The sequence below is a fragment of the Falco punctatus genome, assembly GCF_963210335.1.
Source record: "Falco punctatus genome assembly, chromosome: 7".
Taxonomy (NCBI): domain Eukaryota; kingdom Metazoa; phylum Chordata; class Aves; order Falconiformes; family Falconidae; genus Falco; species Falco punctatus.
Genome location: NC_137587.1, coordinates 22,994,824 through 23,009,137, shown reverse-complemented (window position 1 = coordinate 23,009,137; position 14,314 = coordinate 22,994,824). Strand labels below are relative to the sequence as shown.

Sequence of the window (14,314 nt, the reverse complement as noted above, 5' to 3'; positions counted from 1 at the left end):
TGAGATTACAGAGGTACCTATCTTCAAAAGTGTATTTTTAAACAAAACTTACATGTGTTACATTGCTAAGTGTGATAATTTCACAACTAATGAACTAAAGACAGACATTTACAAAGTGCTTAGATACGCAACATTATTATCATATAGTACAGGAGATTCAGGCACATGCTCAGGTTGGAAGTAAAAAGACTGGTGCATGACATAGTGGGTTTTGCTACAAAACTGATAATCAAACCACAGTATTTTGCAGCTGCCTGCTTCTCATTCTTTTGCCTTCACAAGACCAAGCCACTAGCCTTTGTTTCCCAGACTATCAATAGTACTCCCATTCACCAGAAGTTTTCTGTTTCAAGTCTATTAACTTTTTATATATATATATATATAAAAACATATATGGCATTTATAAAAAACAAGAGCTGTATCACTATCCATAAAGATAACAGCAGAATGTTCCATTCTAAATGGGAGGGGGAAACTACACGTAAAACTACAAGCCTTACCATTTCCCTTCTTCTTTCTTCCTCCCTTTCAGCCTCTTTTTCATATTCTCGGCTTTTCTTCCGTTCTCTTATTTCCCAGTTTTTAAGACGCTACAACAGAAGAAAAAACACATGCTACAATCTCAAGAATATTAAGAACAGTGGTACTACTTTGAAGTTAGTTTGTATTATTGTTGGTTTCATTACATTCATTAAATTAAAATTAAGCAAAGTATTTACTTCTACTTTGAAATGCTGGAATAAGTAGTCCAAAATTGTTCTGACAGTGACTTATATGTTCTGCCCCAATTCACGTAGCCAAAGGACTAAAAATGTATTTAGAAAAAAGAGAGGGAGACAGAATGACATATTTTGTAGTAGAAGACTCATCATACCTCAGAAACAATTTTTTTCTCCTTAAGGAACCTTAAAAATCCCAACCTACCTCTTGATACGCAGCTTCTTTTTCCCGCAGTTTCCTCTCTAGTTTTCGGCGTTCATATGCATCTTCTTCATCTTCTTCTCGGTCTCTCTTCTTATCCTTCTCCCGTTCTCGTTCCCGCTCGCGTTCTCTTTCCCGTTCCCGCTCGCGTTCTCTTTCCCGTTCCCGCTCGCGTTCTCTTTCCCGTTCCCGCTCTCTTTCCCTGTCTCTGCTTTTTTCTCTGAAGGAAGGAAAATGTCCAAAGTTACATACAGAGCCTTCCTCACCACTCAATCAAATGATTTAACTTGAAATCATAATGCACTCTTTATAGCATCTTGCAAGTTATTATTCTACTTCTGCAATTGTAGAAGATTATTAGCTGATATAACAGTGGGCATAAATCGGTACTTTTAATATATACAAAACCCCGTTTACTAAAAGTAGTAGTTTGAGCACTAACCATTAAATAGTGATACAGAAACTAAGCATGAGTGCATGGCAATTCTTGCCAGACTATGCTAGTAGTTCTCAATAAGTAAGTGACAGCTGAAAACCCCACAAATAAAGGCTATGCCTAATAAATCTTTCATGTTTACATGGCTTACAAACAACTTGAACCCTACTGACAAGATGCTTTTAAGCAAAATAGCTACTTTTTCTATAAGGGAGAAGGAAAAAGCAGCATCTAAAACCTGATATGATTAGGCAAAGTTTAAGACTGAAAGCGGAATCCCCTTCCTTTTATTTAAAAAAAAACACCAAAACAAAACCAAATAAATAAAAAAGAAAAAAACTAACCAAAAAACACCTACACAAGAAAGGAAAAGGTAAAACCTACTTAAGCTGAGACATTGCAGACATAAAAGAACCTCAAGTAGGAATAAAGCTACCCATGAAAAAAAATAAAGACATCTGAGATTAAACCAGTATGCTTAAGTCATAGTTGGGTGGTTGCTTACTGCATATTACAGTCCTTATATTCATGTGCTGTGGAAGGAATCAAGTATTCTTCCAGTCTGTGCTAAGTACAATATTTTCTAAAATTTTGTTTTCCTGTTTTTACTCTGATCTTCCAAAAGGACCATTCTCTTCCAAATAGCAGCTGATCTGCTGGAACTACACACACTTCGTAAACAGCACTAGGAAAAACCGAAATAAATAGCAACTCAAGTGCATTTACCTTGACCTGCTCCGATCTTTGTTGCGATCTGAACTCCTTTCGCGATCTCTGTCACGATCTCTGTCTCGTTCACGATCTCTGTCTCGGTCTTTAGTTCGGTCACGATCCCTATCTCGCTCTCGTTCACGCTCCCGTTCCTTCTCCTTCTCTCGTTCACGCTCCCTCTCTCTTTCACGCTCCCTCCTTTCTCGTTCACGCTCCCGTTCCCTTTCTCTTTCTCTGCGTTCTTTTTCAATTTCCTGTCTTTCTTTCTCCTTTTTGCCTTTTTCCTCCTCCAGTTTCTAAAAACCAACAAGAGAACTTTCATAGTTAATTTTGTAGTTATAGGAACTGGATATTCCCGGCGCAACACAGAAGGCTGGTAATGGAAATACCAAAACCGCCACTGATTTTAAAACATTAAATAGGGTTTGGTGGGTATTTTTTGGAACTCATAAGTATGAAATCAAAATGCAGCAATCACAAGACTAAGTTTCGTGCAAAAGCATAGATCTACACAGACCAGCAATCTCCAACCTTAGCAGAGCAGGGCTGGCCTCGTATTATAAGCTGACTAAATTGCGCATACACAGTCATGATTCAGGTGGGCCAAAAATTCCATTGGTCCTGTAAGTCACTTGGGTACAAGCAAACTTCTGGCTGATAAAATTAATTATGTTCAACTAGGAAAATACATTTCAGTGCAATGCTTACAGGGACAGTGAGTTTCCCAAAAAGTCTTGGCAGACCAAAACTGTCCTATATGAAAACTTGGGTAAAGAAATTTATCCACTTACACATGGTGCATGTGGTTAAACAGTGAAGAGAGCTGCAACTTTTCCCCTTTTCCCTCCCTAAAAAAGTTCTAACAGTTCATTGGTAAGAACTGGACTCTGCAGAATGGAATCCTTAATTTCCACCACTGCAAGATGGAGAGAGTTAAACAAAGGTTGGAAATAGCTCTTTCGAAACACAGAAACTAAAGGGTTACCTGCTACAGTTTTACTAAAAATTGTACAAAATTGCACAAAATTGCCACTTTTTTTTTCAATTATAAACAGTTCCTATGAATTCCTATAAGACAATAGAAAATACATCAAAAGAATGATAGATAAATCCATCCTTGGAAGCAATTGTTATGTGTTAACTTACAGATGCTGTGCTAGGACATGGACCGCCAACACTGGATTAACCTTGCCTATAAGCTATGTTTCTGGGAGGAAGAGCAAGTACACGGTTCACAAATATACCAAATAACAACCAAATATACCAAATTTCAACCTGATGGATGCCAGAATACCACTTTTTTGAACAAATACTGAGCAGAATAAACAGGTTTATCCCCTTTGGCTCCACGTTTACCATCACTGAAATGAAATTAAAAACTGGAACAATGAAACAGCATTTTCTCTGGTTTGGTTTTTTTTTTTTTTTTCTTTTCTTTTCTTTTAAACAAAGCATTTAAGACAACTTTAAAAAGCAATCTTACCTGGTAAGTGTTCTTCTGCCAGAGGCACAGGGACCAGAGAACCGACAAAGGATTACAGAAATAAAGCTAATTCACTAGTGATTAATGTATCCAATGAAAATATGCTGCATTGATAGCACAATACAGGCAAACCAATGTTGGATACATTGAAATCACAAAAGGAAAAAGGGACTAAAAATGGTAGGAATTGGTAGAAAACTGATATGAAAAAACAAAACTTAGATTCTACAATATACACTGTGCTGAAAATCTATTTCTACAGGACTGTGTTTTACAGGAGCTTTACAGTGTTAAACCTCAGTACGGTCAGATGTTAAACTAGGTTGTCAACTTTAAAAATTGAACTTACCTCAAATTTCATATACTTTTAAAGAAAAGTTTACATACTGAAATGGTTGATACTTACAGGTTATCTTAGATGTTCCAATAGAAATTTCTTTGGTTGAACTCCTGCTTTTTTGCCACTCTCAAAAGCTTTGTTCATGGTGAGATTTCTCAAGAGAGTGGGTTCCTTTTTTATTATTATTACTATATTCACACAAGTGTAAATATACACACACAAGTCTTGGTGTATTAAAATCCATTTTGTAGGTCCGCTTTCTTAAAATCCAATTGAAAAAATAAATTGGTCTGTTTTGTAATAAAAAATCTGACCTCATCGACTTCTATCAGCCTAAATAAGAGGATCTGAAAGGGTAATGGGATGGGAACGGTATCAGATAAATTGAAGTAATGAACAGAAATGAACAGGTAGAAGAATTATAAATTTTACCTTGAGCTCTCTTCAGACTCGTCCGTGCTGTAAATGGACGCCCCCTGCAATGCTGATACCCTGACAGTCTGTGGTTATTGTTTTATAAACTCATACCAAAAACATGCAAAGGTTCACTGTGCTCACTAGCCAGCTGCTAAAGATTCAAGAGCCCCTTTTAAACATATCCAATATACACAATGACTACTTCCAGTTGATTTTTAATGTTAGGAAACCCGAAATATACCACCCCACCCCCCATAATACAGATCAAAGGCAGTAAAATGCCCAACAGCTTCTGAAACAATGAAGCATGTTTTTTGTTTGTTTTGTTGGTTGTTTTTTTTAAAAAGCTTATTACTTGTTTGCATCTTAGTTCCAGTAATGACTTGGGGCTTGGAATTGAACACAATTCTACTGAAGTTTCACCACTGACCAGTTTCATGTTCAACTGCTGAGCTTGTCCAGATGATTTCTTCTGGAATTTTCCCCAGGTTTTTATCTCCAACAACTTCAGTCAAGAGAAAAACTGAGTATGTGTACGTACAACAATGTGTAGTCACTTGTGTTTACATTGATACAGTTGCATGAAAACACAGTACCATCCCCAGTGACTGCATATGGTAAAGCTGAATAACATGGGCATACTTCACCTTGCTGTACCTTCAACATTTTCTTTAATGTTGATTTGGGGGTGTTTTGAAATAAAAGTGTGTGCTCAGAAGAGGAGCTTGCTGATGCTTCCCTAGGCCAAGGACCATTCCAGTCTTGTTGGGGAAAAAATAATACCAACTTGAAGCTAAACATTAAAATAAGAACATTACATGCATAGTTGTGTTTTATTATCCGCAAGTATCATTTTTCCAAAACAGAAACATTCACAGATGCACTAGCATTAGTGGAAACTTCTGTAAATGGGAACCCCGAGGTGGGACTTGATGGGCACAAACATTTCCAAGCCAGTTACCCCTTTGCATATTTTTCTGAGGGGGCATCCATAAGTATAATAAAAAACAGAAGCTCATACTTACATCCTATTCCATGTTACTTTCCAAGCTGTGAGTTTCATCTTGCATTAGTCACCATATGATCTCTATCATAATGGTGGGGGTCAATGAATAGATTAGCTTTATGGGAATTTACAGTTCTTCCATGCATCTAAAGTTTGGCAAGTCTGGTAACCACTGACCTACTTTTAATCTTCCCCCACTCTTAACTTAGAACTATTAAAATATAAGACTTAAATTTAATTCAAGTTTCAACTCTTCATAAAATCTTGGATTATGTTACAAATCTACCTACAGAAACACACTCAAGTGTATGTCTTATACAGCAGCCCCGTTTAGCCTTTAGTTATAAATATCTTGACTTAATGTATGTGTAGAAACTTAAGTTGCCTTTATTCATGTTAAAGTGAGAAGACTGCAAAATACTCAGTAGCAATCAAAGTCTTAGCATAAAGTTGTCAAGGGCCACTTTAACGTGGTAGCTGTCTTTTTTTTTTTTGACTTGTAAAGAACTATATGTAGATTAAACCTAACAAACATCATTTTAAGTGATATTGCAATGTACTGCTAAATTTTATAATAGTGGTTTTTTGGATTTTGAAAAAGCCTAATTTGTATCAAGTGCAAAAACAAGAATACTACCTTGTGTGTGTCTCTGAATTTACTGATCTCTCTTGATATCAGGTCTCTTTTGTCTTCCTCCATTTCTATAGCATTTATATCCTCCTAAAAAACAAGGGGGACAGGAGGAAAAGCATTAAGAGCCATCTGTACAAACACAGGAGAAAAAGAGAAAAGCTGAAGGTTAGAAGTTTTCAACCAGTCTTGCAAGAGATAAATAAAGTCCTTCTGCGGTACCAAACCTGACAGTCTGATGTTAATGAGTGAAAAAAAAAAAAAATAATCAGATGGACAAGAGTCACAAATCTGGCAACTAGCAGTAAACATAGTCATTGTCAAAGCCTACAATGTAAACGAACCTTGGTGATGAGTGGATAAGGTATCAGTGGGGCCACTGGAAATCTGCGGAAAATCTGCGGAAAAATCCACGGAGATTTTTTTTTTTAAAAATAGATTGCACACTACTCTGAAAAACAATGTTTTGTATGTTTGTACTATAAAGCAATATTGTATTGCTGTGATCTCATTTCTTTGATTCAACAAAATTACAGAAGAACCTCGCTAATTCTCCCTTCTCTGGACTACTTAAATACATAGTGAGGTCTCGTATTAGTAAGACTTCACTGAATAACACGTGTACTACAGGATATCAGTATGCTATGGTAGCATCATAAACAAGACTAAGCTACACTTGCCAATATAAATGATCAGTATATTTGCAGTGACTATGTCTTGATTTTATTTACTCGCTAATTCGCAAAATTTGGTAGATTGCACCTACTAACTAATAGTTAGTGCGAATTAGCGAGGTTCCCCCGTGCTTGAAATTGTAAAAACCAGATTCCACTCACTCTCAGTTCCCCGCACACATTTTCAACTCCCCCACATCAGTCATGCCTTCATCCAGAAGAACTAACAGATTCTGCTGCTAACACCAGCAGGAGTTGTCTTCACACCAAGCTCTTCAGGGGACAACAGCCCCAAAGCTGGTGAGTTTCCCCCCCCCTTCCCCTCCCCCCCCCCCCCCAATACATCTGCATCCATCTTCCCTTCCCCCACCCCTCCACAGTCCTCCTCTCCCCTCTCCTTTAAGGACAAGACAGCAATGAGCTAGGAACATCTCTTCACTCCCACCTCTATCCACAGAGGCCAAAGATGGCAACTTCCACATTTCTTTTCCTCCTTCCCAATATGGGAGGGATGTTTGGGTGTTAATTTCAACCCACAAGTGCTACGTATTTAAAAAGAGCTCATTTGTCTACTGCTAGCTCAGACTGGTCAAATTCTACATCATACAGAGCTAACAGAACATCCCTCCGTCACAGGCACATACTCAGCACCCAGCTCTTCCAAGACTGCAATGGTCTCTTACAATGTTTAACTACCTGGCATTATTTATGGCCATATATATATATGTGGATATATATATATATGTACCCACAGGACAATACACATTGTAACAACGCTTGTAACAAAAAAAATACAGCTGACAGCATTAGACAGTGACTCATTTGTAAAAACTCATCCAAGAAAGCATCTTCTCCCAAAGGGAGGGAAAGAAAAACACATTTCAGCTCAGCGCTTATATCTCAGGTCAGCAGCCATGGCTAACCATGTTGTGAGCAAGATATACTTGCTCCCTGAGGGAGATGTTGCTTCTTGCATCACACTTAAAACTCCATAAGCATTTGAAACTGTATTATTGCCTTGGAATAGGTACTTTGCAGAAGACTTAAATGGGTAAAAATCGTCAAACAATTTTCCAATCTTTCATATTAGGTGCACAATGGTAGGTGTGAAAGCCCATTTGCCCATGGTTAGAAACTTGGCTGGAAAAGCTAAGTGTGAGTTTGCTTATTCATATTCCCCCTTCTCCAGTTTGTTTTAATCCATAGAACTTCATTCACAGAAGTAGGTCTAAACCAGAACATTCATTCCTGCTTAACAGGGGTGGGTTTTTTTGCATTATACAATATATGAAAAACAGCTGATCAAATCCAGCCAAATTGAGACATGCGTGTAAAAGTGATTTTGTGAGGCAGGAAGATTACAATAGCCTTTCATCCCTGAAGGATCCCTTCAAGGTTTGTGAGGTATATACACCTAGTGAAGTACTTCCACATCTGGGGAGACAGTTGCAACCAGCTGGATCAAGGCACACTACAAGAATGCATACTATAAGCAGAGAGAAGAAGAATTTTGTCAAAAACTACCAGAGCAAATTCCTGCCATTACAAAAACGCCCTGGCATCTTTCAATGGAAACAGATGGTATGCAGAAATTCTTTGCAGTTGTTTTTTTAAGTTCTCATTTGAAAAACCCTACATGCACATACAGATTAAACTGCACTAAATTCAGTATCTCCACCTTCAGAGGGATGAAAGGTCAGTTCAATCCTGCCCAGATTCAAACCTGCTGTTCCAAGAAGTCTAGGTGCTTTAGATGCCTAAACCATCCTGAATGGATGGTGTCTGTAACTGACTAGCTTTCAGCTTAAAAAAATGAGACTGCTGCTGACATCAATGCTTGTTGATTTGTTTTCTCATCAGAAGTTTAGGTTTAAAGTATTTGTACAAGGTTTGGCCATTATATAAAGGTGAGTTGAAGAAAAAAAATCTGTTTTGTCCAAAATCAAAACACATACGTCCTCCTTCTTTTCCTTTTTCTTCTTCCTGGGGTGAGAGTCAGACTCCTGGGAGGGGGCATTGAGCTCGCTGGAATATTCTCGTATTAAGACTTCAATGGCCCCTTTAATTATCTGATCTCTTCTCTTTGTTTCCTCATCCAGTGCTTCATCATCATCATTTGTCGTCTCTGGTCTGGAGTTCTAAGGAAAAAAGGTAAAGTAACAGGAATCAACAAATTGAGAGTAAGATTAGTTTTATTGCAGAAGTACACCCTTGATCATCACATTCATGCCCCTACAGCACTTGCTAAAAACAAAACCAAACGCGCACACGCAAACAAACAAAAAACCCCACAAAACCCAAACCACCTACAAGTAGTATTTTAGTCGGTTCTTTTCACGCTGGCAACACCATAGGGACCACATAGTTTTACATGTGGAATGGCTACAGAGAGCAAGTGTAGGGTTGCATAATAGAAAAGAATAGATAAATGGTGATTAAGGTGGGTAGACAGGAAAAGAGAAAGCGCACACACGCTAACAGAAAGGCAATCACTATAGTCTAGCTCTTGGTCAAAAGTTTCTGCCTTGTATCCTCCAGAACTTCATCATTTCAACAGCAGTTCCTCAAAGCTTTCTACTTAGGTGCCATGCAATAGAAATGTCTGCCTGTAACTCTCAAGCTGCAACTTATAATGGGGGAACTGTATTAAAGAAACACTGTTAGGGAAAACATTCCTTGCACAGCAAACATTTTCTTATTATTGATGATTGATTACTTTGTAGTTCCTCACCTTTTTGCCCCCTTTCCACCTTACAGGAAGTAAGTTTCACTAAATGTTATGTGAAAGGGTAGAACAATGGTCTGCATACTGAGCAAGGCAGCCCACCTCCTGATCCCTTGAATCTTTTAGAAAAATGGAATCTCACCTGAGAATCCAGCTGGGTATCCCGTCAAGCGATAGGTGGTGGGTGGAGTGAGGGGGAGGGAAGGGTCTGATGGAGCAGCAGCTAAGAATGAGGGGGAAGGGAGGATTCAGTTGGAGCTGAAGAGGCTGCCAGGCCAAGGAGGAGCAGGCTGAAAAGAGCTAGAAGGCAGTGACAGGGAGTGGAACTGAAGAGGTCCAGGGAGAAGAGGTGATCAGGGAGAGGAGCTAATTAGATAAAGGTTTGCTTGATGTGCCTCTATAAGAAATTGTGTTGTAGGGTACATGTTTGATTTCTTAATTAAAAAGATAAAATCAAAAAGTTGCAACCTCTGGATCTTAGGGGCACCAGCACACCAATGATGGTATGAAAGGAATCACAAGCAGCATGATTAAAATACACTTCAACATTCCTTGGCAATTCACAGCCTTTCTTTGCACCACCATCACCACAAATATTTGGAGCTGACCTCACTCTCCAGTTCAATGGAACTGGCACATAATGTTGACTTCACCAAAGCCACAAACAGTACTCTCTGCTTTATTACAGTCAATCACCCAGTACTGATTGTAACCCACAGGAGCTCACAGAAAACAAAATTCATGACAGATGTACAAGAACTCCACTGATACTTTAAGCTTGTTCATAATATCAGCTGTGAAGCACAGTATTACCAGTGATGCCAACACAGAACAAGGAAGTATGTAACAGAAGTGGTAGTCAAACCAAACCCTTACCTAGGTTAACAGCTAGTATATTACTCCATTCAAAACCCATGAAGTTAGCACTCTGCTTTACTGAGCCATTGCATTTAATCCCATACACTGGGTACACAGTAAAGAATGTGTCAAGTACTTCAAGTGATCATTATGCCTCTAGTCCTGGTTAAATAAGATGAAATAAAGTACTTGTATTCCCACTGTATTTTACATACCTTTAAGAACAATTCCAAATTGCAATTTTAAAAATTTACCTGCTATAGTGTGATTAGTATTTTTAGTTTTCTGAACAAGAGTATCTTCTCACTTTCATTTTACAGAAAACAATTGTGTTAGATACTATCTTAAGGCATATACAGAACTTCAAAATAGTTAAAGAAGCCCAACAATTTGATTGCAACGTGAAATACACTAGTTTAGCAAAGAAATCAATAAAATTCATTTTAACACATATTGGTCATTTAATGTAAATGACACTCACAAGAATGCAACATATCAAATACCTGCCATTATTCTAGAACAGATCCTTAGCTGTAGAAAGAAATGATACAAACCCGGTTTTCCCATCTGCTAAGTGTCTGTAAGCTGCCCACTGTCTGACAACTGCAGCATCTACCGAATGATCTACTACTTCCCTTTTCATTTATTTGTTCTAGTTCATCAGTGGAAACTCCAATTCTCTTCAGACAGCTGATTTACAGACTCTGACAGAGTAACAATTACTTCTAAAATTTATATACCTTCAAGAGTTTCTAAAAAAAAAAATGAAGCAACTGAATCAGAAAGTATAGACCTATTACTACGCTTAAGAATGAATGACAAAATTAATTTAGAGATTCAGTTGTAGCTTATAGATAAGTTCGAATGCTGGTAAATTAAAAGCTTATACACTTCACTGCCTTTCAACATATCTTCAGACTCATTAATGTGATTCTAGCAAAACCCTAAAATGAATTAAGGGCAGAGACAAGAATAGAAACTAAGAGAGATACTCAAACTCTGATCTAGCAAGTATATGACATTGCCCTCCTGCCAAAATAACACAAGTCACACGTTATATACGTACCCCATTAGAAGCCTTTTTCTTTGCTTTCCATTCATCTAGCTGAGCCTTTGTCTTTGCATCAACTTTGACTAGCAGTTTCTTCTCTCCAATCTGGAGGTCATGCAGCAGTCTCAGTGCTCGAAGTGTGGATTCTGGTTCTTTGTACTCACAAAATCCAAAGGCTGAAACAGATGATTGAAATGAAAAGTGTTAAAAGCTCTAGCTCTTCAGGTAATTTACTCTGCGTAAAAAAAAAAAAAAAAATAGTTCTGAATCAATAAATTTGGAACATAGCCACTTTTCTAAAAAAACAGGAGTACACATCATAAAAAGTCAGATCATTCACTGCATTAGTTTTTTATATAACTAACGGCCCAGTGAATAAATTGAAAGCAATATATACATTGTAAATGCCCCATCCCTGGAAACATTCAAGGTCAGGTTGGATGGGGCTCTGAGCAACGTGACCTAGTTGAAGATGCCCTTGTTCACTGCAAGGGGACCTGGACCAGATGACCTTTCAGATGTTCCTTCCAACGCAAACTATTCTATGATTGTGATTGTAAAACTTTTGACGTTTATTAACTAAGGAATGCAGTCTATACAAAGACATGTCTCAGATGGATTTCCAACTGTCTGAAGATCACGGACATGCATCAACAGCTCACTGTTAACCTAGAGGGCAGAGTGTTTCAAACTAGGTTCTTTGCAACAGTTACAGAAAGTTGAAAATAAGAAAAACATCTTATGAGAGCAAAATAAAGCTGACGAAACTGAATTACAACTTAAAAAAGGGGAAAGAAACCTCAACCAACCTAGGAAAGGTATGAAAACATTAACAACAAAAAATATTAACCAGAATTGTTTCCTATATCCACTGGAGAAAGGTCACACAAAAAATAAATCAATTCAATTTGACAATAGTGAAGGAAAATAAGTTTTACATCAGGAAAACCTACTTAAGAGAGAAGAGTAATACATAGTAATAGAAAAAAATATTAACAGTGCTGCAAATATGCTCCTTTGCAGGCCAAGTCCAAACTGGTAAGCCTTTCCCAGGGATGGTCTATGAACTCTTGGTTCAGTCTCAGAACAGAAAGATGAGCAAAATGGGGCTCCCAAGACATTTTCTCACTTAACCTTCCTCATTTTTTTTCTCTCCGTCTTGATTCCAAGGACAGAAAATACTAGCCCTTTACTAGGAAGTATTTAGCAGTTAAGTATTTTATATATATTCTTAAATGTAAAAGTATTAATAGCAGCAATGTGTTAAGACATTTGAAAACCTGCCAGGTAATTAAAACCAAAATCTAACTAGTTTGAAAAATATGAACAATTACCTTGAAGTTTTCCAGATGCCCCTTGTACTCTCTTCCAACTCAAAACCAAGCCACATTTCTGCATTAAAGATAAATATTAAATATTATTATTGTTTATGTTCAAAACATTACAAAAAACTTAAACCACTTTTGCAAAAGAAAGGGTAAACACTACTAACAACAAAATGTGTCTATGTTCTCTGACACCCACAGCTTTAAAAAGCTGTATTCTTCACTTACTGACTTCAAACTCAGATGTAATGAATTGCTACTTCAGTAACTGGGATTAACTGCTTTTAGTTTCAATGCACTGCCTGTGGGTCATTACTTCATTCATCAGCCAGGGACAAAATCTGACAAGCACTCCACTGTACTTACTGCTAGAAGCTGCCGTATAAGCATGTCTGAAGCCTTCTCGGAAATGTTGCCTACAAAAACGGTGGTAGTGGGACCGCTGTTTTCATCATTTTCCTTGTTCTTTAAGCCAGGATGTTCTTTTCTGGCTCCCAAATGTTTTCCAACCATAGACACTGTGGTAGGAACTAACACCTAGACAGAAGAGGAGAGGGTGTAAAATAAAGCGTTGGGTTGTTTGCGTTTTTATATTTAAATCCAAAAGACAAAAAAAGAGTTGAGGATGCACATGTATTTCAAAAATAAACTTTCAACCAAACCTTAGTTAGGCTTATGGAGCGAGACAACAAGTGGTTCACCTTTTAACACTTCATAGAACACAAAAAGGATTACCTTTTCTGGCAGAGACAGAAAAAAAGGTATAACTGAACATGGCTACCGGAAGATCTCAAGGTGAGCATACAGTAACATTAGGTATTATTTCTTCTACAAATAACTAATTTGCAACACTTGAGACACTGAAGTTGAAGTACCTTACCTAACAGTGTAAAAGGCAAGCTGCAAATGGAAAAGTAACTGACTCAAAAGGCTTCAATGGGCACATGATAGGTCTTACAGTTTTCACAAACTGAATAAACACGACTGCTTTATTTAATCAATACACAACCCAAAGCCTCTCTAGGTTAAGGAGCAAACATTTGTGAAATAAACCATGCAGAGATAGGTGCAATCATCTATTCCTTTCTGTTGCACCTCTCTCCTTCCACCCAAGATTTAATGGTACATAGTCACGGAGTCCCTCTTCTCAAAACAGCCTTCTAGAAGGGTCACTAATAAAAATTATTTTAATCAGAAAACTGAGTCATGTGTATGTTCTGGTATATTTGTCTTAAATACACTGATTACTAAGAACATATCGCCCTGTAACAGATAATACAAGACATCAAAAAGTCAGTATTTTGGGGAGATTTCATTTATGCAAAATCATAAAAAAGGCAATTCATCTGGAAGCCAAGAAGTAACCTTCATATTTTAAAGAGCGCTTTTTTCCACCCTATAAATCATAAACCTTCCCTCCAAGTAGAAATCAGTAAGATGAAGAGACCTTTCTCTATATGCATTTCCATAGATGCTTATTACATGCAACTATTCCCTCCCCCGAAACACAGGGAAAGACAAAGCTTGTTATCAGCACACAACTTTCTGGCCAACTCAGCAGTGCTGCATGATGGCCTTATAAACCTGGATAAGATGATGCCTCCAGAGCACTCTTGTTAGGCCAAACTCAAAAGCAAGAGACCTGAAATCTAACTGATCTAACTGTACTGCATAGGAAGACCATGCATGACTTGAAGACAAAGCCTAAATCACTGTATTTGAGAGAAGTGTATCTT

The 14,314-nt window shown here is 37.7% G+C and overlaps 1 protein-coding gene across 2 annotated transcripts in view; it reads right to left on the bottom strand.

The window, feature by feature from the left end:
• RBM25 (RNA binding motif protein 25) overlaps nucleotides 1–14,314 on the bottom strand; it is a 34,362-nt gene that overhangs the window by 8,525 nt on the left and 11,523 nt on the right. The window contains exons 4-12 of one of the 2 annotated variants that reach the window (XM_080397611.1): nucleotides 12,945–13,115; nucleotides 12,588–12,645; nucleotides 11,269–11,429; nucleotides 8,575–8,757; nucleotides 6,290–6,343; nucleotides 5,952–6,035; nucleotides 2,084–2,364; nucleotides 925–1,141; nucleotides 501–590 (exon numbers count right to left, since the gene is read on the bottom strand). In XM_080397611.1, coding sequence (XP_080253737.1) covers nucleotides 501–590; nucleotides 925–1,141; nucleotides 2,084–2,364; nucleotides 5,952–6,035; nucleotides 6,290–6,343; nucleotides 8,575–8,757; nucleotides 11,269–11,429; nucleotides 12,588–12,645; nucleotides 12,945–13,115 — 1,299 coding nt within the window. The remainder of the gene's footprint in view (nucleotides 1–500; nucleotides 591–924; nucleotides 1,142–2,083; nucleotides 2,365–5,951; nucleotides 6,036–6,289; nucleotides 6,344–8,574; nucleotides 8,758–11,268; nucleotides 11,430–12,587; nucleotides 12,646–12,944; nucleotides 13,116–14,314) is intronic. The other variant, XM_080397612.1, reaches the window with a different exon arrangement.